General features: G+C 36.1%; 1 protein-coding gene across 1 annotated transcript in view; it reads right to left on the bottom strand.

Moving 5' to 3' along the window:
* DHX29 (DExH-box helicase 29) overlaps positions 1-23,696 on the bottom strand; it is a 52,137-nt gene that overhangs the window by 11,395 nt on the left and 17,046 nt on the right. Inside the window, 17 exon segments of the mRNA XM_047759849.1 lie at positions 109-245; positions 1,612-1,836; positions 2,530-2,605; positions 2,953-3,081; positions 4,589-4,677; positions 6,176-6,309; positions 6,881-6,997; positions 7,121-7,265; positions 8,362-8,502; positions 9,179-9,355; positions 13,805-13,948; positions 16,196-16,629; positions 16,632-16,800; positions 18,268-18,391; positions 18,651-18,816; positions 22,002-22,160; positions 23,419-23,545. Of these exon segments, the coding sequence (XP_047615805.1) occupies positions 109-245; positions 1,612-1,836; positions 2,530-2,605; positions 2,953-3,081; positions 4,589-4,677; positions 6,176-6,309; positions 6,881-6,997; positions 7,121-7,265; positions 8,362-8,502; positions 9,179-9,355; positions 13,805-13,948; positions 16,196-16,629; positions 16,632-16,800; positions 18,268-18,391; positions 18,651-18,816; positions 22,002-22,160; positions 23,419-23,545 (2,693 nt within the window).

Below are 23,696 nucleotides of genomic sequence, written 5' to 3'. Positions count from 1 at the left end.
AAATTTAAATCTTAAATATATCTTTTTAATAAAAGTCAAATATCAATTTTTTTAAAAGTAGGTAACCTCAGATTTGACCTATTGACAGCACCCACATTATTACTTTACCCCAGATATGCATTGTAGATTGTCAGATGGTCTGAGTCTGCCATAGCCAGTGCTGATTTTGCAAGATCTGCTTCGTCTTTTCGACCAATTGGTGTGGTAAAAGGAGATTTCTCTGTCATAACTGCAGCCAGTGTTGCCTATCCATAAATAACCAAAAAATTTTATCATTAAAGAGGTATATATTGTAAGCTGATTTGTAGTATGAAGCAAAACAAAACAAATTACCATTTTCAAGTTGCGTATTTCTTCTTTCCAATTGATCACGTTCTAGAACGGCTAACATTTTCATTTTAGGTAGTTACTTTTAGTTTCATTTTATGGAATTAAAAAAAAAATCTATCAGTTTACTTTTATACCCTCTTTGTGAGATGAGGAAATAGTATCACCAGAATCAGATATTTAGAAAAATTAGAGTTTGTATAAGCGACTTATATTCTGTCACACAGTTCGAAGCAATCCCTGAATCATAGCTCAGGACCTTGACTCCTAGCCTGAATCTCCCTTGCCTGCAATGCTCTTTAAATACTTCTTAAATAATTTGGACTACATAACCCATCTGTTGTTGTTGCAGCTTTTCTTTTTCTTCGTCTTTTTTGCCATTTCTTGGGCTGCTCCTGCGGCATATGGAGGTTCCCAGGCTAGGGGTCCAATCAGAGCTGTAGCTGCCAGCCTACGCCAGAGCCACAGCAACGCAGGATCCGAGCCACGTCCGCAACCTACACCACAGCTCACGGCAACGCTGGATCCTTAATTCACTGAGCAAGGCCAAGGATCGAACCTGCAACCTCATGGTTCCTAGTCAGATTTGTTAACCACTCAGCCATGATGGGAACTCCTGTTGCAGCTTTTCAGATCGACTATCATGGCTGAGATTATTTCCTGGACTCTGCACAATTCTGGTGATTATCTATTTCTGATACTAGGAAAAAAGAGACTAGAGTAAGTCATAATCTCTCCATTTTGTTTTCAAACAGTCTTGATTTGTAGTCTCAGAAAAGGGCACAACTTCATAAAGTTGGAAAGTTGGAATGGCATAGCATATGAACCCAAGGGATTGAGACAGAGGCACAAAGTTTGTTAATTCTGAGATAATTTGAGAAAACGGAATTGCTGATACCTGCTGGCTCAGAGATAACCCAGAAAAAGGGAAGGAGGTTTTGATTTTCCTTATGTGTGGAGTTCAACACTCTAAGAACCATCCACTATACATTCAATTAAATATTTCTAGTAGGATGTTTGATAGCAAAAGTTTAGACAAGTCAAAACCCTCTTACTTAATAATACCGAAAATACACTTTATGTAATGGATGAATATATTTTTTGTATATAAATATAAAAAGTTAAATTGTTTAAAAATTCTCATCGAGCATTCAGATTTACTGGTTTTAATATTAGTACAGACATTCTATTTGGTCAAAAAATTAATTAAAAATTGTTTCCAAACTTAGTATTTTCCCAACCAAAATGATGTTTAAAGTGAACAAGCAGCTATGTTTTCCTTACCACTGGATCAAGGCAGCCAAATATGGCACCAAAAATAAGCATCTTGCCAATCTTGACATTCACAGGCAAAGCTGCAAGGTGTTGGCCTAGTGGAGTCAGTTTAGGCTCATTTAGTTCACAAGCTCCAATTTTTCGGAGTAAATGCATAGCATTGCTGATTACTTGAAGTTGAGGAGGGTCTAAAGCTTTGGAGAGGAAGTCTTCAGGAGAACCAAGATTGCATTTCTGCAGATTGAAAAGTGGTTAATTGATATGTGATCAGAAAGAATTAACAAAGAGATGGTCAAACTGAAACTAAATTTCAGTAAAATTTTAAGCAAAGAGGATGTCTGTGTCTGGGCATGAGTCTGCAGATGTGTGTTAAAGGGGACAGGTTCCATTTTTTAAGTTTTTCACTCCTGATTTTTATACAATGAAAAGTATAAGAACTGAAGGATTTATAGCTTTTTCAGACTAGGCAGCCTTTAGTCTAGGTCAGGATTTCCTAAGTCCAGCTCTGTTGTTATTTGGGGCCAGATAAATTCTTTGTTTTAGGGGACTGTGCTGTTCTATTTTTTGTAGAATGTTTAGCAGTACTCCTGGCCTCTACCTACTAGATGTCCATAGCCTGGTTGCCCTCTCCCCCCAGTTCTGACAACCAAAAATGTCTCTTGACGGCCCAATTATCCCCTGGTGAGCAATATCGCCCCCAGCTGAGAACTACTTGTCTAGGTTATGAGTGTGTATTTTAATCTATAAAGTATGAGTGCCTATGGCAGATTTAAAGCACAGTGGATTTACTCATAAAAGAAGGCATTTATTCAAGAAGAATAAATAAAATATTTAAAAATCTAGAGCAACATAAGCTAAGTTTAGGTCTTCATTTTTTTTTTTTCTTAGAGGTGAAGAAAAAATTCATTTAAATTCCTTTGGGATTACCATAATATGAAGACATAATTCTTCCAAAGGCACACGCAAGATTTCAGGGACAGAGTAGTCCATAAAGCCTTCAAATCTGAAAAATAAAATAACAGTAAATACATATTATCAGAAATGCCACACTGTACCGGTTTATGTGTTTTTTGTTTGTTTGCTTTTTTAGGGCTGCACCCACAGCATATGGAGGTTCCCAGGCTAGGGGTCGAATTGGAGCTACAGCTGCTGGCCTATACCACAGCATCATGGGATCTGAGCCACATCTGCAATCTACACCATAGCTCAGGCCAACGCTGGATCCTTAACCCACTAAGCGAGGCCAGAGATTTAACCCGTTTTCTCATGGATACTAGTCGGATTCGTTTCTGCTGCACCACAATTGGAACTCCTGGTTTATGTGTCCTTAATTTCCAGTCTACACCATACCTTTCTCTTGTGTACATTCGGAAACAGAAACCATCTCTGACCCGCCCAGCTCTTCCCTGGCGCTGCAGAGCACTTGCTTTGCTGACAAATGTCTCCACTAAAGAGCTCATCTGACTGCTTTCATGGTACCTAGAGACATGGTATAAGAAAACATGTAGATAAATGACTTAATCAAAATGTGAAAAAAATGTAAATATTTGACTCTTAAAATTAAGTTGAAGCTAAGCTAAAAAAAAAAAAAAAAGTCCATTATCACTCTGGACCAATATTTTCGAAATTGTGTTTCACATTTAAATAATTTAGCAAATATTGCATACCAAACCTCACATTACCAAATTAGAAGCTCTGACACAATAACAACAAAAAAACATTTACCTTAACCTTTCTCAAACTTATTGGACTATGGAACCTTTCAGATTTCAGTGGAATATGCCTATTCCACACAATAAGAATTCTTTGAAAGTGTTTGAGAAACACTGCTGTGAACATTACAATTCAATGTACCTTTTACAAGATAAAGTTCAACTCTGAAAATGCTTCCTCTAAAGGTATAATTTTAAAAATCAAGGGTTTATTTTGTATTGGATAGTCATTTCCAAATACTGCTAAGGTTTTCTAATATCAGGGACAGTGTATATAGATTACAACAGACAACTAAGGTGGTCTCCTTTATTTATGTAATATAAACATTAAAACATTTATAAAGTAAGGAAGTTTCCTTGTGGCACAGTGGGTTAAAGATCTGGCATTGCTGCAGCTGTGGCACAGGCTGCAACTGTGCTGCAGTTTCGATCATTGGCCCAGGAATTCTACATGCCACAGGCGCAGCCAAAAAAAAAAAAATTTATAAAGTAATAATCTTTTTGTTGAAAATTCAGTTTAAATTACCTATTACGTGCCAATTACTGTACTCTGCACTTTCAATTATCAAATATTAATTTTTCCCCTTATGTGTGAGGAACCTGATGATTATAATTGATGGTCCTATTGCTCAAGATTACAGTTCAGAGATTTATAGCCAACTCTTAATTCTAAAGGTCATGTTTTTTTTTTTTTTTTATAATCCCACAAATACTGCTTCCTGTCAAACAATTTATTTTACAAACTAATTTACAAAAATTTATGTTCTGAACATTTTCTCAGTACTTTTCTAAAAGTAACAGTACATTGACTTTTTTTTTTCCTTTTTAGGGCTGCACCTGTAGCATATGGAAATTCTTGGGCCTAGGGATGGAATCGGAGCTGCAGCTGCCAGCCTACACAACAGCCACAGCATTGTGGGATCCAAGCTGTGGCTGCAACCTATGCCAAAGCTCATGACAATGCCAGATCCTTAATCCACTGAGTGAGGGCAGAGTTTGAACCTGCATTTTTCATGGATATTAGCTGGGTTCTTAAGCCACTGAGCCATGGTGGGAACTCCTACATTGACATTATTTATGGGAAAACTGATGACATGAATTTTGACATCTACTCTCAGACATTTAAAGTTTTCTACAGTTTCTCTGAGACTTTGTTCGGGGTAGAATTTAGGACCTTTGGGATTTTCCCAATATGATTCTGTGATTTTTCCTAAGAATTCGAGAGACCCAAACCCTTTTTGGTTTTAAAAATGATTTGGGAAATTCAAACTTACTTATTTTCTTTCGTTCTTCCAGTATCAATTACAAATACAACATCTGGAATAGTGATACCTGTCTCTGCAATATTTGTTGCTAAAACAATCTGAAAATAAAAAGCCAAAATATTAGGTAACAACTTTCAGCAATGTGCCATCATCTAAATTTTAGACAGTTTTAGCCAATGAATTTTGAAAACCGAATTTCAATTTTATTTATAAAAATTCACAATCTAACTGCTGTTACTGTGTAATTTTAATTTGCTCCAATTAGTTTTATCACTAAAGTTACAGATTTTTATTCCAACCAAAAAACCATTCCCCAAATTCGAGTCAGTGATCTTAAAAATAGCATATGTAGAATGGGAAATTGGGTTAGAGGATGGAGACTGCTTAGCAGAACACTTCACAATTATTAGGAAAAAAATAGCAATAGTTCTTTAGTAGAAGACTTGGTGGGTTGCTGCCCCATCTCTGCTACTTATTAGCCTTGTGACTTGGGTAAATCATTTTACCTTTCTGGCCTTCAGTTACCTGACTGTAAATTAGGAGGTAGAAATAGATGACTTCTTAAGTCCCTTTATAGCTCTAAAATTCTTAATGGTGATAGCTGAATAGTGCAATCTTGCACACTTTTCTTTTCTCTTTTTCCTCTATTGAGTCTTTGGAGGTAAAACATTTAGGAAATTCTAGGTCAAATTCAATTCACTCCATCTCAACCCTGTATTTCAATATAGTGAATGCTTGCTTTTCTTATTCATTTATGCTAGGAAATAGAACCCAGATTATTAACGCTTAGATGGGACCTAAGTGATCAAGTTTTTTTTAAAGAGGTGGAACTCTTTTCTTCAGACAGAATTTTACAGGGAAGCCCAAATGTTACAGATCAGAGCACAGCCTCTGAACCACTGCAGTTTTCTCAGCACAGATAGAAAACCATCAGTTTAATCCAACTCTTTAAAGATGAGAAAATGAGGCTGAGTGGATTGCCAAAGGCCATAGACCTGGTGTCAGCTCAGGAACAAGAACCTAAGCCTCCTGCAATACAGTCCAGGCTCCTGCTGCGAGCCCTGTGTTCCTCAGTTTCCACATAGTACTTATACCGCCTCCCCTCCCCCAAAATGTAAGAGAGGGTCAAAATCTGAGAAACTCTCTTTGCCAAGCATCTTCATTCAAAATCTTGAACAGGAGAGGCAACAAAAATATTGAGTGTTCTAACCTAATGTTCTATGTATTATAAAAATAATCAGGGAGGAATAGCCTAGAGAACAAAAAAGAATCCTCCCAGGATTCAAATAGCTCCTGACCTCCAATATCCTTTGTGATATCTTCTTGGAGAAAACACAGTGATTTTTATTTTCATTAGCAATATCCATGCCCTATTTTTAAATTACCAGTCCCCTAAATTCTTTAATATTTTAATACTATATAATATAAACACCTAATATAAGTTGAATTTTAATATTTGATATATTAAGCTGCAAAGCATCTGGAGTCTGCCATGAACTATAAGGTACTTAATTACTGTCTTTGATGATAAGTCATCACACTTTCATGAAATATTCTCAGCTGGATCACATATAAATTTGCAGTACTAAATTTTACCTTCCTGACTCCTTGAGGAGGAAGTGTGAATGCTGCAGCTTGATCTTGAGTTGAAAGTATAGAATGCAGAGCTATCACTTTATATCTGAAAGTTAAAATCATAGTTCTTAGCAAGAGTTTCTCTTTAGAAGACACTGCAAAGAATAACAAAATTTATTTGCAAATAGGAAGTAACTAATTTATTATGAAAAATTTTAAACACACACAAAAGTTCTGGGAATGGTACAGTGAAACCCCAAATATACTCATCAAAGAGAAGAAAATTTAATATGACTGAATCTTAGGGAATGTAGGGTTTAAAGAATTTTTAAAATATACTCTGATGTTGAAGTGATAACTGTAGCAGCAGTAATTAAGCTGTATCAAAACAGAGTTAAGAGCCAATTCAGTATGTGTGGATGGAAAACTGCAATGCAGTTGGGGTTTTGCACCATCCAGTGGGTTGGGGAGGGGAGCCACTGTCTTATTCTTAACCACAGGATTCCCTCTGCTTAATCACATTAAGAAAATGAAACAAATGTAGAAATAGTATCTAAAAATTTTAGTAGATAAAATACTGTAATAGAAATGGTTAAAAAAAAAAACTTGCTTCATCATGGACAATTTTAACTAAAGGTGAAAAGACTCTGAAAGCTTTGATCAAGAGTTTCAACATATGAAATATTTTTCTCTTTTAAAACTATTATGAATATAATGAAGATTTACCGTTCTGAGAAAATCTTCTGTCAGTTGATAAGAGATCATATAACTGTTGAATATGAGCAAGGCCTGGTAAAAAGATCAGTACTGCTCCTTCAACATTTTTGAACTGGGGACTTCTGTCTGTAATTTTTAAAAAGATATAATATTCAAAAATAATGAAACTGCATATAAGATAATAAAATATTTCCAATTAGTAGAAAAGTTTTATCAAAACAAATGGAGACACATTAGAAAGATACATACCTAAATATGTAAGAAGTTCCAAAATGAGATCCAGGTTGATTTTATGGGAATTCATGTAGAGAATAGCATGCTGAGTGCGGTTGCTATACTTTTGGTAAAATGGATTTAAATCAGCACTTGTTCCAGTCTGAACAGGAATGTATTCCTAACAGAAAAATAATCAGAAAAAGCTGAACAAAAATATTAAGTATTTTTATAAGACAAGGAAAAAATATCTCCATTCAAATCTGAGTTTTTCTCAGTCACCATTATTTTGTTAAAATATGTTATTTTGTTAAAATACTGTTTTATCAGTATTAATGTATTAGAAAATCTCATCTCCTATTAATTTCATCCAGTCTCCTTAAGTATACAAACTTTTTATCTTAGCATGTAAATACTAAATTAAAGAAGGAATGAAGAAAATCAGATCATTGTTCTGTGGTAACTGAAAAAAGTAGCCAGGCCAAGAGAGCTCATAGTAACTTTAATAAGTAGTTTACACCTGTCTCATTCCTTCTAGGTTCTACTTTGGTTGCTGAGAGCCAATCATTTCTTTTGAAATACTATCTTTAATTTTTTGAAGTCTTTTTTCTACCTGCAATTTTAGGAAAAGATTTTAGTTTCTGCTTTCTTGGTTTATCTGTCTAATTAAAAGATAAAATAACTTTATGCTTCTATCAGATGCATGAAATGTTGTGGATATAATGAAAATACTTTATATAGTACCACTGGCTAAAATGCAAGATAACATAGCTTTTGTGATATTTCTGAAAATATGTCTTTCAAACTAACTCTGTATGAAGAACTGTCTTGCCATGGGTAGCTTCATTATAGAGTTAAGATTGGCTCATGCCAGGACAGAGGCTGCTAAGGCAAGGATCTAGATTTCGGGTGTGTTCCATCCTGACTACCTAAGGTGTTAAGACAAAGTCAAGAAAATCATTACAAAATGTACTCCTCAATTGATCATTGCTATTAAACAATAAAAGTTGTTTTTTTACTTATGAAGTCCTGGATTTTTTTTTTTTATGTGCATTTATATGGCCCAGAACAGTGTAAGAAGACAAAGTATAATAAACCAAAGACTAGAACCTATGAAACAAAGATTAAACAAATTATCTTTACAACTGGCTCATATTCACATCTATTCTTCTTCCACAAAATTATATTTGAATGCACTATGCCAGCTGTATGATTTTAAAACTGTAAGGGCAGTTTGTGTCTTGGATATCATGTCTTTCAAGATGTTTTCTTTTTACCTGATACTTTTTTATTCCCCCTGCTTTGCTTGTAACATTAATAGTTATTTCTTCTTCTTCCTCCAGAAATTTCTGACAATATTCGGAATCTTTCTCAAGTACAAAGCCTGTTTCTTCTATTATATCTTCGAGATGAAAAACCTGCACAGAAAAAGGCATATAAACGGTGAGTCAAATTGACTTCAGTAAGTATTTTAAGAACAAAGGATTGTTACTCTTTGAATATCACCAAATACTGATTTAGAATATTAGGAAAAAACTTTTTTTTTTTTTGTATTATTTGGGAATAAAGAATTTGGCTGATATAGATGGATCTGTCCCTAGAAGTCTCAGGACAAAGTACATTATAGTGTACAGTTTTTACATGTGAAAACCAATTAAAAGAGCAGTCCTTATCAGTTGAACCAATAGGGCAAACATTAAGAATAGAAAGAAGCTTCAAAGACAAGCCATTGAGGGGTGGGTGAAAGGGGAGGTCCTTATTGCTAGGCAGCTACTACCCCCAATTTGGATGTAATGGTTTTGCTGTGGAAATGCGTTTCTTTTTTAAAAAAATTAATATTATTTTTTGAATAGTTATTTTGGAACTGTGTTTTATGCTATGTACCTCTGAGGTTAAGTTTTTCAGTAGAATCCTTCTTCCTGCCCACCCTCCCTCAGGGCAGCACCAGCCATCTGATTCCCAAGGCCATCTCCAGGTTCTCTCCTGACTTGGAATAGTTCTAGACTCAGACTATAAGGGCATATCTATCTTCTGGGGACACCTGCTGTTGGGAATGCAGTTTCTGTTTATATATGCATTATAAAGAAGACTTACCTCAACAGGATAACTTCTTCCTGAAATTCTCAGAATAGGGCAGTGTGTGAAATAGGTAGAAAACTTTTCACTATCTACAGTGGCACTCATTAGTATCAAGTGTAGATCAGAGCGTTTCTGTAAAATTTCTTTCAAGATAATTAGCAGGAAGTCTGACTGGACACTTCTTTCATGAACCTAGTATAAAGAGAATTAAAAAAATCATATATAAGGCTAGTAAGAGGCTAAAACAATCAGATGCTGAAAGCTACTATAAGTTAATTAATATTTACGTATAGTCAGTACATGTGGAAGGAGAGAGAAGTCCTGTGTTTCAAATAAGGTATATATTCAGAACTGAAAATGAAGTTACCCTCTAAAATTAAAGTTGGTAAAAAGCAGCATTTAGTGAATAAGATTAGCTGTGATAGTAGGACTTGACCTTAGGAGATGGTTTGTAAAATGTTAGCAGATAAGATTAGGGTATCTCTCAAATTTCATGTAGAAGCCAGTATAACTCTTAAAGCCCAGATTATAAAACTGCAACAAGAGAGATGGTTTATCCACTATGTAGAAAAAGGGGAATTTAATTAGTAGGAATCTGACAGGTTCTCTAAAAAAAGTTTCTAAGAAAAAGGCTCTTATGCCCTTCCAATAGATGCATTTTAGGGAAGAGCACTATAAACCTGCTATAGAGTATTAAAACATGGCACATGGTCTGAACTTATTATCTGCTGGATGTCTGTATTCCAACTTCTTACACTGGGATTCATTTCTATCCCATTTTATTTTATAAGATTTAAGGAAGCATATAAAAGAATACATCATGATAACAAAAATTAAAACAAGTTTGATCATTTGCTTGGAAGGGAGGCAATAGTGACTGATGTTCAGGTTCTGGAATTAATTGCTTAGGTTCAATTCCTCCAGGTTTGGACACTTAAAATATAACTTTAAGAAAGTTATTTAAATATCTTTGAGTCAGGAGTTCCCATCATGGCTCAGTGGAAAAGAACATCACTAGTATCCATGAGGAGGCAGGTTCAATCCCTGGCCTCGCTCAGTGGGTTAAGGATCCAGCGTCTCTGTGAACTGTGGTGTAGGTCACAGACTCAGCTCGGGCTCAGATCCCATGTTGCTGTGGCTGTGGCGTAGACTAGTGGCTGCACCTCCTATTCGACCCCTCACCTGGGAACCTCCATATGCTGTGGGTGCAGCCCTAAAAAAAAAAAAAAAAATCTCTGGGTCTATTTCTTCTTCTATAAAACAAGAAGATAAATAATACAAACTTCATAGAGTGGCTGACTATCAAATGAGATCATGCAAAGCCCTTAAGAGCCCAATAAACAGTACTTAGCATTGTGCTAGATGCTGGGGACTAAAAAATGACCAAAGGCAGTCTTTTCATTTCAGAGTTTACAGCCTCCTAAGAGGATACTGTAGAGGGTGGTTTGAAATTGCATATGAGAGGTAGCCAGTTCAGGTGGTCAGGAAGGCTAGTAAAAGAGATTTGCCATCTATGCAGAGAACTGAAATAGGAGTTTGAAAAAAAGGAGGAGGAAGGAACAGTATGATAAAGGTATGAAAAGTGGTCATGGGATACAACTTATGCAAAATCATGGTGGAGAGGGGGATTGCATTTAAAAAAAAATTTTAGGGCCTCACCCACTACATATGGAAGTTCCCAGGCCAGTGAATGAATATGAGCCACACCTGCAGCAATGTAGGTCCTTTAACTCACTGAGCTGGGGATTAAACCCACACCTCTGCAGTGACCTGAGCCACTGCAGTGGCATTTTTAACCCATGACACCACAGTAGGAACTCTAAGGCTCGTAATACATTTGATTGAAGGAAATGGAGAAACAAAAAGATGCCTTGAGCATGGGTTGAGGAATGGGCACGAGACAGCTGGTGAAGTACTCGGTAATCTGCATGTAAAGTCTTGTAAAACATGTTAAGGAGCTGAGACTATCCTAATAAGCCAGGGTAGTAAGACATTTTAGAGCAGAGAAATCATGTGGCCTAATTTTGTTTTAAAAAAGGTAACTCCAGCTATAATGTGAACAATGTAGTAGAGGAGAACAAAACAGAAAGCAGAAAGATTAGAGGCTTTTGTGGTAATGAAAAAGATATTGGTAGCCTATACAAGGCCAGTATCAGTGAATACAGAGAAAAGTAAAATCAACAAATCTAGGCGATTGGATTTAGGAGAGATGGGAGAAAGAAAGAACAACCTTGGATGTTTTTACTTTGGTGGTTTGAGAGGATATTTATATTTGAAACTCAAGAAAGAAACTTCTCAATGGAGAAAACAGTTCTGGAGAACCTCCTCAAATAGATGGTAATTTATACAAATACTGATTTAAAAAAAATAAAAAGGAAGATAAAAACATAAAATAGAGCTAATAAAAAATGTATACTTTATTAAGTACACTTGGGAGAGGTGGGCAAAAAGTAAAATAGCAGCAGCCAGAGGAAAAGCCACATAACTCACACTCTGACCATAAACTAAGACAAATCACACAACCATTCCTAATAAGAAAGCTAGAAGAATTATACTGAGCATCTTCATAAAGAAGGTCCTAAATAATATAATGAACTCTGATACTGCATATGCTTATATTGTTAGATTTAACATGATGATGAATTTCACTGGGCTTTTTTTTTACTCTTACTGTACTGTTCCACAAGAGGTTCAGAGTGTTAAACTGAAGCACAAATTGGTAAATCACGTCTACTGACTGCTAATACTAAACCATCAAAGAGCAGCTCCCTGAAATTGGTCTGATTTTAAACTAGAGTTCATTCTGCTTTATATTTACCAACCAATTTTCTAATAATTCGGGGCTCCAAGAAAACTTACTAGCTGATACAAATATTTCATCTTATCTAGCAATAAAAATTTCTCATTATAAATAGGATAAATTAGTATTTTTGACTTAAGTTGATTCTTGATGATATAGATAAAATCTAGGTCTTGGCCATGCACAGCTACTACTATGATATCTCATTCTGCAAATCACAGCCAGGAGCAGTTACCCAGGGGCCTGCTCAATTAAGCAGCCATACATCCTCTTTCTTTGTGATAATAGTACAACCTTTTCTCCTTTTTGCCTTTTCTAGGGCCGCACCTGCGGCATACGGAAGTTCCCAGGCTAGGGGTCTAATCAGAGCTGTAGCTGCTGGCCTACGCCAGAGCCACAGCAACGTGGGATCCGAGCTGCGTCTGCGAGCGACCTACACCACAGCTCACGGCAATGCTAGATCCTTAACCCACTGAGTGAGGCCAGGGATCGAACCCGCAACCTCATGGTTCCTAGTCGGATTCGTGAACCACTGAGTCACAATGGGAACTCCCCAGGAATAAAGATTATTTAGATAAAAATGAATTGCTATCATTTATCTATTGCCAAAACATTGTATTTAAAAATATCTTAACCTAAACTTGTCCAACAACAGGAAAATGATTAAATTATGGACCATCCAAATTATATACTTCCATAAAGCTTTTGAAAATGTTTTTGTACACTGATGATGTGAATTGTAAAATAAATATATATACATACTAAACATACATATATAAATACATGAATGTCAACATTAATTTTTTCCTGGGTCAGGAAACTATAGATAATTTTTACTTTCCTTTTTTGTATCTATGCTTCTAATACTAACTAAAGGAGGAACATAATCTAATAATTTACATGTAGTCTATTAATTAAAAATCAAAGGATGACTGTACTTTCACTAATGCTTTCTGAACTTGGTACATTAACAGACATGCATAAAAACTACATTAGGGAAAATAAAATTCTTTTTGAACAACAGAAATGGTAATATATAAGTGTGCATTCAAGTCTGATTTAAGTAGAGGTATATGTATAGAGAAGATGACGTATTGTTGAGGATTCTTTGTTTTCTGTATGAATTAGAGAAAACCCTCTAACGTAGCCGAAAGGAAGCAGACTGCTAAGAGGTGGCTGCAGCTGCATTGCCTGAATTTGAATCCCTAGTTGCAGAATTTACTGGCTGTGTGAATTTGAGCAAGCTATTTAACATCTGTGTGCCTCAGTTTCCTCAACTGTAAAACAGGGCTAATGTCTACTTCATTGGGCTGCTGGAAGGATTAAAAGAAGTTGTATATATGAAGTCCTTGGAATAGCATCTAGCATCTAGCAAATTTTATATATATATATTTTTAAATAAATGAAATAACATGATTTGTTAGAGGAAATAAGTTATAATAACATAAGTAGATATATCTACTATTATATTTATAATATATATTATATAGTAATATATAATATCTACTTATACTAATATAAGTAGAGGAAATTATATAATTATTATATGTAAAGTGGCTGGCATTTAATAAGCATGAAGAAAATGTTAGCTAGTCTTAGAAATAACTTCTTTCTTTCTTCCTTCCTTTCTTCTTTTCTTTCTTTCTACTGGCCATGATTGTGGCATGTGGAAGTTCCCAGGCCAGGGATCAAACCCATGCCATAGCAGTGACCCGAACCACTGCAGTGACAACGCTAGAGCCTTAACCTGCTGAGCTGCAAAGGAACTTAAGAAGTACCATCTTTTTAATACAAAAATGTTTAGAATTTTTTTTCTGAACATGACTATAGAATTTACTCACCTCATCTACAATAACATGAGACACATTAGTTAGAAGACCATCTTCTTGAAGTTTCCTTAGCAAAACCCCTGTTGTACAATAGAGTAACCTGGTAGATTCACTAGCTCGAGACTCCATCCGGATCTGATATCCACACAAAGAATTCTAAAGAAGAAACATAAGGCCAAGATTAGATTCTCACATGCAATCTTGGAAACAAGTTTTTAAAAATGAAGCACAGAGTTCTCTTGTGACACAGCAGGTTAAGGATTCAGCACTGTCACTGCAGTGACTGGAGCAACTGCTCTTGGTGTGGGTTCTGTCTCTGGCCTAGGAACTTACATATGCTGTGGGTACGCACCCCCCCCCCCCAAAAGGCAAAGCACAGGTGCTGATCCTGCTGCTGTATGGAGCAGTCTAAGCAGATGTATTTAGTGCAGTTTATTACTTTACCACAGTCTTTAATTATATAAAACTATAAAATTTGTTCTGGCTATTTTATTTTTTTGTCTTTTGAGGGCCCCACCCATGGCATATGGAGGTTCCCAGGCTAGGGGTCTAATTGGAGCTGTAGCTGCTGGTGTACACCAGAGCCACAGCAACACCAGAGCCACAGCAATGCCAGATTTGAGCCGCATCTGCAACCTACCCCACAGCTCACAGCAAAGCCGGATCCTTAACCCACCAAGCGAGGCCAGAGATCGAACCTGAAACCTCATGGTTCCTAGCTGGATTCATTTCTGCTGTGCCACGATGGGAACTCCTGTTTTGGCTATTTTAAACAAGAAGAAAAACCTGTTTTCTTTTCAGTGTGTTGAAATAAAATCTGTTCACCTGCAGAGTGCCACTAACATGATTATGAAAATAATAGGTTTAATCAATTTCCTATTAAATTATCTTGGAGCAAAGTATTGAGGTATACAGGAACAGAATTTTAGAGCAGCTCCTACAACTTGGTCTACTTTTCTATCAAGATCTCATAAAAGCTGCAACTATTAAAAACCAATGGTGCCTGATGGGAGTCTTGAAGTCACTTCTATTTCCATTTTATTTATTTATTTATTTATTTTTTAGGGCCACACTTGCAGCATATAGAAGTTCCCAGGCTAGGGGCTGAACTGGAGCTGGAGCTGCTGGCCTACACCACAACCACAGCAACACAGGATCTGAGCCATATCTGCGAACTACACTGCTTGCAACAATGCTGAATCCTTAACCCACTGAGTAAGGCCAGGGATCGAACCTGCATCCTCATGGATACTAGTCAGGTTCTTAACCCACTAAGCCACAACAAGAACTCCCCTATTACATTTTATTTCTTACTTCTGTAGTCATTTGTTTTATTTGTAAACATGTCTGCCATCCCCTTAATGTAAATTCCTTGTAAGGCAGAAATTGTGTTCTTTTTCCTTCTACATTTCATGAGAGAACCTCAGACAAATTGCCAAATAAAATTTTTTTTACTGAAGGGTACTAGCTTAGAGAAAAGTTTTAAGAACCATATCTAAAAAGAACAATTCAAAGTATAATTAAACTGAGTTACATGAACTTGGAATTAATATGGAATTATATTTGGTTCTAATTTTATCAGTTCCTATACTTTGCAGTCACTCTGGTTAAGGTTTGGCCAGTTTTGTGGCCAAATTATTATTTTTTTGTCTTTTTTTTGCTATTTCTTGGGCCGCTTCCACGGCATATGGAGGTTCCCAGGCTGAGGGTCTAATCGGAGCTGTAGCCACCTGCCTATGCCAGAGCCACAGCAACGCGGGATCCGAGCTGCGTCTGCAACCTACACCACAGCTCACGGCAACGCCGGACCGTTAATCCACCGAGCAAGGGCAGGGACTGAACCCGCAACCTCATAGTTCCTAGTCAGATTCGTTAACCACTGCGCCACGACAGGAACTCCAAAATTAATATTTTCATGGCAAAATGCATGACAACAGATATTTAAGTACTTTTCTATTCTTTTAATATACTGGATTTGAAAATAGTCTGATATTTTCTTCTATATTGTTTTTTCCTTTTGTTCATTGAGCTAATGAAAATCATTCAAGAATATACATTCTATAGAAAAGATTTCCAAATACTTGAGATATATTAGTTATATTTGTATGTGTTTATACTCTTGGATCAATTTAGAATGTAATATATTTGAATACGCAATCATTAAAGTGAGTATATTTGTCCTTTTTTATGAGAATTTTAGTGAGTTACTGACAATCATTTTCATATTAAGGAGAGTGGCATACCATTCTATTTATCAAAATAGACATGAAAAGTGCCCTAAAATGTGATACTGAACAATTAGTATCAGTCAGAACTCCATAAATGGTACAGTTCCATTTGGATCCCAAGATTATGGGTGAATGATGTCACCATTCACTGAGGAAGAGTTGAACAGTATCTTACCTTTCCTCCAGGTCCATTTTCACAGCCCAATTCGTCACACACTCTTGTGGCTAAACTTACTGCTGAGATTCTCCGGGGCTGGGTACAGACAATGTTACATTTACTTGTGCCCCACTCATTTAGAAGTAAATCTTCCAAAAGAAAGTGTGGCACTTGAGTGCTTTTACCACTCCCTGTTTCACCTGCCACAACTACAACCCGGTGCCTTTTAAGAGTTTCAACAATTGAATTCCTATGTTTGAACACAGGCAACTGTTGCCTTTCCTTTAGAAGTCTCTGATACTTAGGTGTGCTTTGCAACTTTCTAAAGAGGTTTCTAACAGGTTCCAAATCTTCTGCTTTTTCTGATTCCAAGGACAGAGCAGAAAAATCCTCATCGGACACTAAATTTTCCCAAGATTCCTCAGGATCTTCAGAGTTTTCTTTCTTATTTCTGAATGCTGTTGTTGTTGCTGCTGCTGTTTCAATTTATTCAGAAGTTTGGCAATAAAAAGATCACGTGGTTTATTGGTTTCCATTTTATTTAATTCTTCCTTTTTCTTTTCTGCATCACTCCACTCCAGCCAAACATCTCGGTATGTGGGAGGAAGTAACTGATGAACTGACTATAAAAGAAAACAACAGCAGTATGTCATTTTTACTAACTACTGGAAACCAAAATTCAATAGGTTAGAACTTAGCTCTCTTCCTCTTAAAATGTCTCTTAAAACTAGTAAATTATTACTTTAAGATATACATACATATAATACAAATTTATAAATAGCATATCATAGTTAGGCTTTTAGACATACTAGCTGTGTGATCTTGGGCAAGTAACTTAACCTCTCTGTGTCTCAGTTTCTACATTTGTAAAATGGGGCTAATAGTTCAACCTTTATAGGCATACTCTGAGGTAAACTTTAATCATGTAAAGTGCCTATTCCTGGAACACATTAAACTACTAAATACATGTTTATTATTCATTCCTACAGTGGTTATGTAGATGATCCATAAAGAATTTCTAAAAAAAAGTTCTCACTGAGATTCTGGCAGTATTCTGTAATATTACAGATCAAAGTATTTTAAATGAACTATATTGGATGGAATCTGTTATCTTAATTCTGTGTTATAAAACAGCCTACAATTATTTCTATAACATTGGTAGTCATTTTCATCAATTAAACTTAGCTTATGATGCATTATTTTACAAAGTGAGGGAAATATGAGTTTCCATTGTGGATTAGCGGTAAAGGACCCAACTAGTATCCATGAAGACATGGGTTTGATCCCTGGCCCTGCTCAGTGGGTTAAGGATCCAGTGTTGCCATGAGCTGTGGTGTAGGTCACAGATGCGGCTTGTTTCTGGGCATTGCTGTGGCTATTTGACTCCTAGCCTGGGAACTTCTATATGCCACGGTATGGTCCTAAAAGACAATAAATAAAATAAAAATACAAAATGAGGGCATTACAGATGTTAAGAACTTTTACTGAAAGAAAAGGGAAAAGTACTATTGTTTGGAGTTCCACAGTTGTCTAAATTTTCAGTGGTTCTATTTCCCCACGAAGAAAGATGTACACATTTATTATAAAAAGGAAATGTTGACAATACCCACCTCCCCCGTAAAAAGAGCATTGTGTTCTCCTAAAAGTGCTTTCTTTAGTAGTACTTTATTTTCATCTTTCTTTAAACTGGAAGCTTGCTGTCTAAGACTGAAAACTGAAACCACTGTCTAATTTTTTAAAGTTGAGAGAATATAACATTAAAGGAAAACAAATGTTTAAAAATTCTCATTAATTCAACCACTCTAGCACAACTACTTTTTAATCTGTAAATCAGTACAGCTTGCAAAGTGAGATCAAGTGGTTCAGAGCCTCAGGTCTAATGAGAGAACAACTGAAGAATGTTTAGGAATGAGAGGAAGTCAAAATTATAAATAGGCTGAAACAAGGATCAATCAGAAGCATTCAGTAGAAAGAAAATTGGCACCAAGGGCCATAATTAAATATTACCTTCCACATTCAGATAGTTTTACATTGACAAAATATACCCATTACAAGTGATTTTTGAAACACCTAGATTTAAAAAGTCTTACCTGTCCTTTCACTAAACGATAAAGAGCTAAAGTAGCTCCCAGGTGCTGAGCTTGCATGCCATCCTCTGTTAAGATTGTAGGGCACACTGCCAGGACGTCATCTTCAGACTTGACTACCCTTACCCTACAAAGAAGCCAAAAACATTTAAAAATGAAATCAATGAAGTAACAAAGGTCAGAATTCCATTAACACTGAACTGTAGTTTACATTAATTATTTAAACATTTCCACAGAAGACATGGCACTAGATAATGATTTATAAGCACTATCAATCTTAGATGTAGAACTAGCTTCTTAAATGTCTACTTAACTCATGAGAAAGAAAAAGATTCTCATTCATTGTAGATTTTTCTAAAAGTTCACTCAGTTCACCAAAAACATACCTACATTTCCAGTATCTACCTACTGGAACTTTTTCAAAGGAAGGATTTGGACTCTTGGGAAGATTCTTCCTGACCCAATCGATCAGAAATTGTTTGGGAGATTTTCCAGTCCAGCTTCGAGCAGTATAGTCAAAATTTCTTACATCATGAGGTTCTTTCTTTTTCTCTAAAATGACAAAGATTGGTTCTTTAAAAAATAGTCATGTACACTCTCTTGAGGGATTAAAATTCTCTGACTTTTGGGTATAGACTTTTAAAACAGAACAGATTAAGAAAGGACAGATGGAAAGGTCTGCTCTTCTGTAAGTGATGTAAGGAAATCCTCTTGATGGACTGAATCAGTGAAAATCTGAATCTTTTAAAAAAAGTATCTTGAGGAGTTCCCGTCGTGGCGCAGTGGTTAACGAATCCGACTAGGAACCATGAGGTTGCGGGTTCAGTCCCTGCCCTTGCTCAGTGGGTTAAGGATCCGGCGTTGCCGTGAGCTGTGGGGTAGGTTGCAGACGCAGCTCAGATCCCGCGTTGCTGTGGTTCTGGTGTAGGCTGGCGGCTACAGCTCTGATTCGACTCCTAGCCTGGGAACCTCCATATGCCGTGGGAGCGGCCCAAGAAATAGCAACAACAACAACAACAAAAGACAAAAAAAAAAGTATCTTGAGTATGTTACTATTTTTTTTCTTTTCATGGTTGCACTTGTGGCATATGGAAGCTTCCAGGCTAGGGTCTGAACTGGAATAGCAGCTGCTGGCCTACATCACAACCATGGCAACACCAGATCCAAGCCACATGTGTGACCTATGCTACAGCTTGCTGCAGTGCCAGATCCTTAACCCAGTGATCAAGGCCAGTGATAAACCCGCATCCTCACAAAGACAACGTCAGGTCTTTAACCCACTGAACCGCAATGGGAACTCCCTGAGTAAGTTATATATTTCTATAAAATATCTATGATACTAGCCATCTGATGAATTGTTTAGAATACTCTGAATTACAGTATTTGGTAGGCTACCACACAGGAAGGTAATCTTTTGAAAAGATATTAATCAGATGTCATTTCTGCTTCACAGCTGCCACTAATACCACTTTCAATGGCTTCATGTTATGGGTAAGATAAAATCTGAATTCTTCCTGACTGCCTAAAAAGTCATGGGCCATCCCTGCCTATTTGTTGTCGCTCTCTTATCATGCTCACTACGCTGTAGCCACACTGGTCATCAGTCAATTCCTTAAATGCTCTAAACCTGCCTGGCCCAATACGGTAGCTACCAGCCACATGTGGCTAAATTAAAATAATTAAAATTCAGTTTCTTAGTTGTACTAGTCACATTTCAAGTGCTCGATAGAGTTGTCCCTTGAACAACATGGGTTTGAACTACATAGGTCCACTTATATGCAGATTTTTTTTCCAGTAAATACATAAAAATATACAGTGAGAACATCATGTGTGAAACATATTAAAGTGAATAGCCTATCCTTAGATAGGCATTAGGTGATATTTAATATAAATTAAAAATGTGTTAGTTTTCTTATTATTTTATAACTTTGCTTTCAAAGAATTACATTACTGAAGAGTATGCCTCTCTCTTATAGTTGGAGAAAACTGAATATTAGCCTATATCGCAAGTAAGTGGTTTTTTAAAAAATGTAACAATGATTCCAATATTATATTATGAATATGACCATGATACTGTATGCCATAAAAATTTTTTATAACAATTCATTCATTGGTGTATAAGGTTAGGCTACAGTGAAGCAACTGTATTGAGTATAGTGGCTGCCATAAAACAATCATACTGCTGCTTCTTGATTATTAGTGCATGAATAATTTATACTTATAAGCAAGTAAGAATTTCTTTTTCACATTATCTTTTCATTTTTTTTAATGTCTAGTGTTGGTAATACATACAACATCTACAGCATTTTGTACAACATAAGACAATGTTGATACAGGTACTGAGAGATGATTCATCTTGTAAATAGATGATATAAGCTCATGGAATTGATACAGTCCAGTGCCGTAAATGTATTTTCTCTTCATTACGATTTTCGTAATAACATTTTCTGTTCTCTATTTTATTGTAAGAATATAGTATATAATACATATAACACAAAATATGTGTTAACTGACTATCAGTAGGCTTCCAGTGAACAGTAGGCTATTATTTTAAGTTTTGGGGAAGTCAAAAGTTACACACAGATTCTTGACTGAGCAGGGGTCAGCACCCTTGTCCTCTGCATTGTTCAAGGGTCAACTGTATTCATATTTGGCTAGCAGCTACCACACTGGACAGTGCGAATATAGAATATTTCCATTATGGAGTGTTTTGTTAAATAGTGATGCTTTAAGCTCTTTTCCACTTTACACTTCCAACGTACTGTCTCCTTTCTTGGAAGGGTCTTTCCACCAACTCAACACCAGGCTAATTCCTGCTCACCTTCAGATCTCAAAGCAAGACCTCAGCAATGTTTCCCCAGTCCAAATTAGGCCCCTCCTATTATCTCTATTATTAGAAGCCAGTTTTCTTTCTTTGACAGCACATATTACAATCTGTAATTGTGTTTGTGTACAATTAAAGATTATGTTCCTTTCTAGATTATATAATGGAAGAGGGCAAAGACTAAGTTATTTTGTTTATAAGTGTACGTATAGCACCTGATATTCTAAACAATAAAAATTAAAAAAATATTTGTGCAAAGGATGTGTAATTAAAAGAATGGACATTTTCATGGGATTCAACTGACTATATCATAGACTGATAAATACACTAGCTCTATAAATAATTTTCTTAGGAGCAAAATGAAAAGCACTCCTGGGGAATTCTGGTGGCATGGCAGGAACAAGAGGAGGTTTAAGGAAGAGGGGCTCTTTGATTCGAGCCTCTAAGCAAGGGAAAAGTTGGCCAAGAAGGGGATAACAGGGTAAGTAACGTCATGGAGCCATGAAACACATGTTTTAAAGAAAAATGTAGCTGTAGTATGTAGCTGGGAGAATAAGGTGGAAAGGTAGATCGCAAAGGATCTTCAATGCCATGATACAGGGTTTGAACTTGTTATTGATTAAAGTTTTTAACAGGAAACTCAAATTTAGATCTGTATTACGGAAGGATAATTCTGGCAGGAGTTTGGAGGATGGACTGGAGGGAGATGAGGCAAGATATTTGTAATTACAAAATGCTATACAAGTTATTATAATTATTACTTTTCCATGACAGCACGTGGAAGCGTAACTTTACTGCTATCTTATATAGTGTGCTAGAATAGAATACAAAGAAACATAATTTCTCAATTATATATTCCTTGTTATTTTACTATTTACAAATTACACCCCTAAACACTTTCCCTTCATTTTACCTTTCTCTTCTTCAGTAGCAGCTGTAGATTTTTCAAATAAATTGAAGTTCAAAGCACTTTCCCCTTCCACGGCTACAGAAGGCTTCTTCCTTTCATTCTGTTGATTTGAAATCTTTATAGCTGGATTGAATACTGGATGGTCTTCTAAAGTTTCCATTTCTACCAAAAAAAAAAAAATGATGCTTATTCATTTTATTTTTATTTGTATTTTTTTATGCCTTTTTATTTTGCAAAGATTGATTTAAAACAACACAATATTCCTTTTTCCTAGTAGATAATTATTCAACACTTCCTATTAGGAATTTGTCCTAGAAGTCAGAGGCAATTTATTTTCATATCAAATACTAACATTTTCCTCCCTTCCTTCCTTTTTTTTTTTTTTTTTTTTGCACACCTGCAAGCATATGGATGTTCCCAGGCTAGGGGTCAAATTGGAGCAGCAACTGCCAGCCTACGCCACAGCCAAAGCAGCACTAGATCCAAGCCATATCTGCAACTTACGCCACAGCCTGTGGTAATGCCAGATCCTTAACCCACTTAACGAGGCCAGGGATTGAACTCACATCCTCACAGACACTATGTTGTGCTAAGCCACAATGGGAACTCCCTAACATTTTTAAAAACAAATTATTTAAGAGATGTAGAAGGCCTGGAAAAATATCTTCACTAGAAATAAATACTCATGGAATTACATCCACCTCTCTTTCTTGAATGGAGATAGTATGGTATACATCTGAGATTGACAAACTGGCTTGCAAGCCAGATTCAGCCTCATTGCCTATTTCCGTATGGTCTGAAATCGAAGAATGACTTTTTACCTGCTTGAAAAGACAAAAGGAAGAAATATTTTTGACATGTGAAAATTATATGAAATTTCTACATCCATAAATACAGTTTTATGAGAACATAACCATTTGCTTATGTATTATTTATGACTGCTTTTATGCTGTGACAGAGTTGAATAATCATTAACAAATTGCAAAGCCTACAATATTTACTGCTTGGCTTTTTGCAAAAAAAAGTTTGCAAGTCCCAAGTATAACTATTAGGAAAAAGCAGACATATTAAAAAGAGGCAACCTGAGTTCCTAGTGTGGCTCAGCAGGTTAAGGACCTGATGTTGTCTCTGTGAGGATGTGGGTTCAATCCCTGGCCTTGCTCAGTGGGTTAAGGATCTGGCATTGCCGCAAGGTGCAGTGTAGGTCCCAGGTGCGGCTCTGATCTGGTGTTGCCTTGGCTATGATTGTAGGCCTCAGCTGCGGCTCCAGTTCAAACCCTAGCTTGGGGACTTCCATATGCTGCAGGTGCAGCCATTAAAAAATTAATTAATTGACTATTTTTTAAAAAGAGGCAACCTCCATCCTAAGGAGGCCAACAAGAAAAGACATTTATACATCTAAGAATTTTAAAATGTTTACCTCTTTGAAATTTCCTTATTTTTTCTTGAGCCTCTTTTTGGCCTTGCCTGTTTTTTTCTAGTTTAAAAGTAGCTGCTTGCTCCTTGATATCCAGAAGTTTTGCTGCAAGTTGCAAGTACCTTTCATTCTGTTGTTCCAAATAAGACGATAATAAAGAAATAAAAAGAGAAAGATTACTTTATCTAGTCAAGGTATTGTATCAAAATCTATGATTTTTAAAATCTTATTCTTTGATTCAACATATCTACTCAAATTTTTCATGGAGAAATAGTACAAAT

This window comes from Phacochoerus africanus, chromosome 1, assembly GCF_016906955.1.
Source record: "Phacochoerus africanus isolate WHEZ1 chromosome 1, ROS_Pafr_v1, whole genome shotgun sequence".
NCBI lineage: Eukaryota > Metazoa > Chordata > Mammalia > Artiodactyla > Suidae > Phacochoerus > Phacochoerus africanus.
The sequence above is the reverse complement of the archived record's forward strand: the minus strand, read 5'-3'. Positions and strand labels throughout refer to the sequence as shown.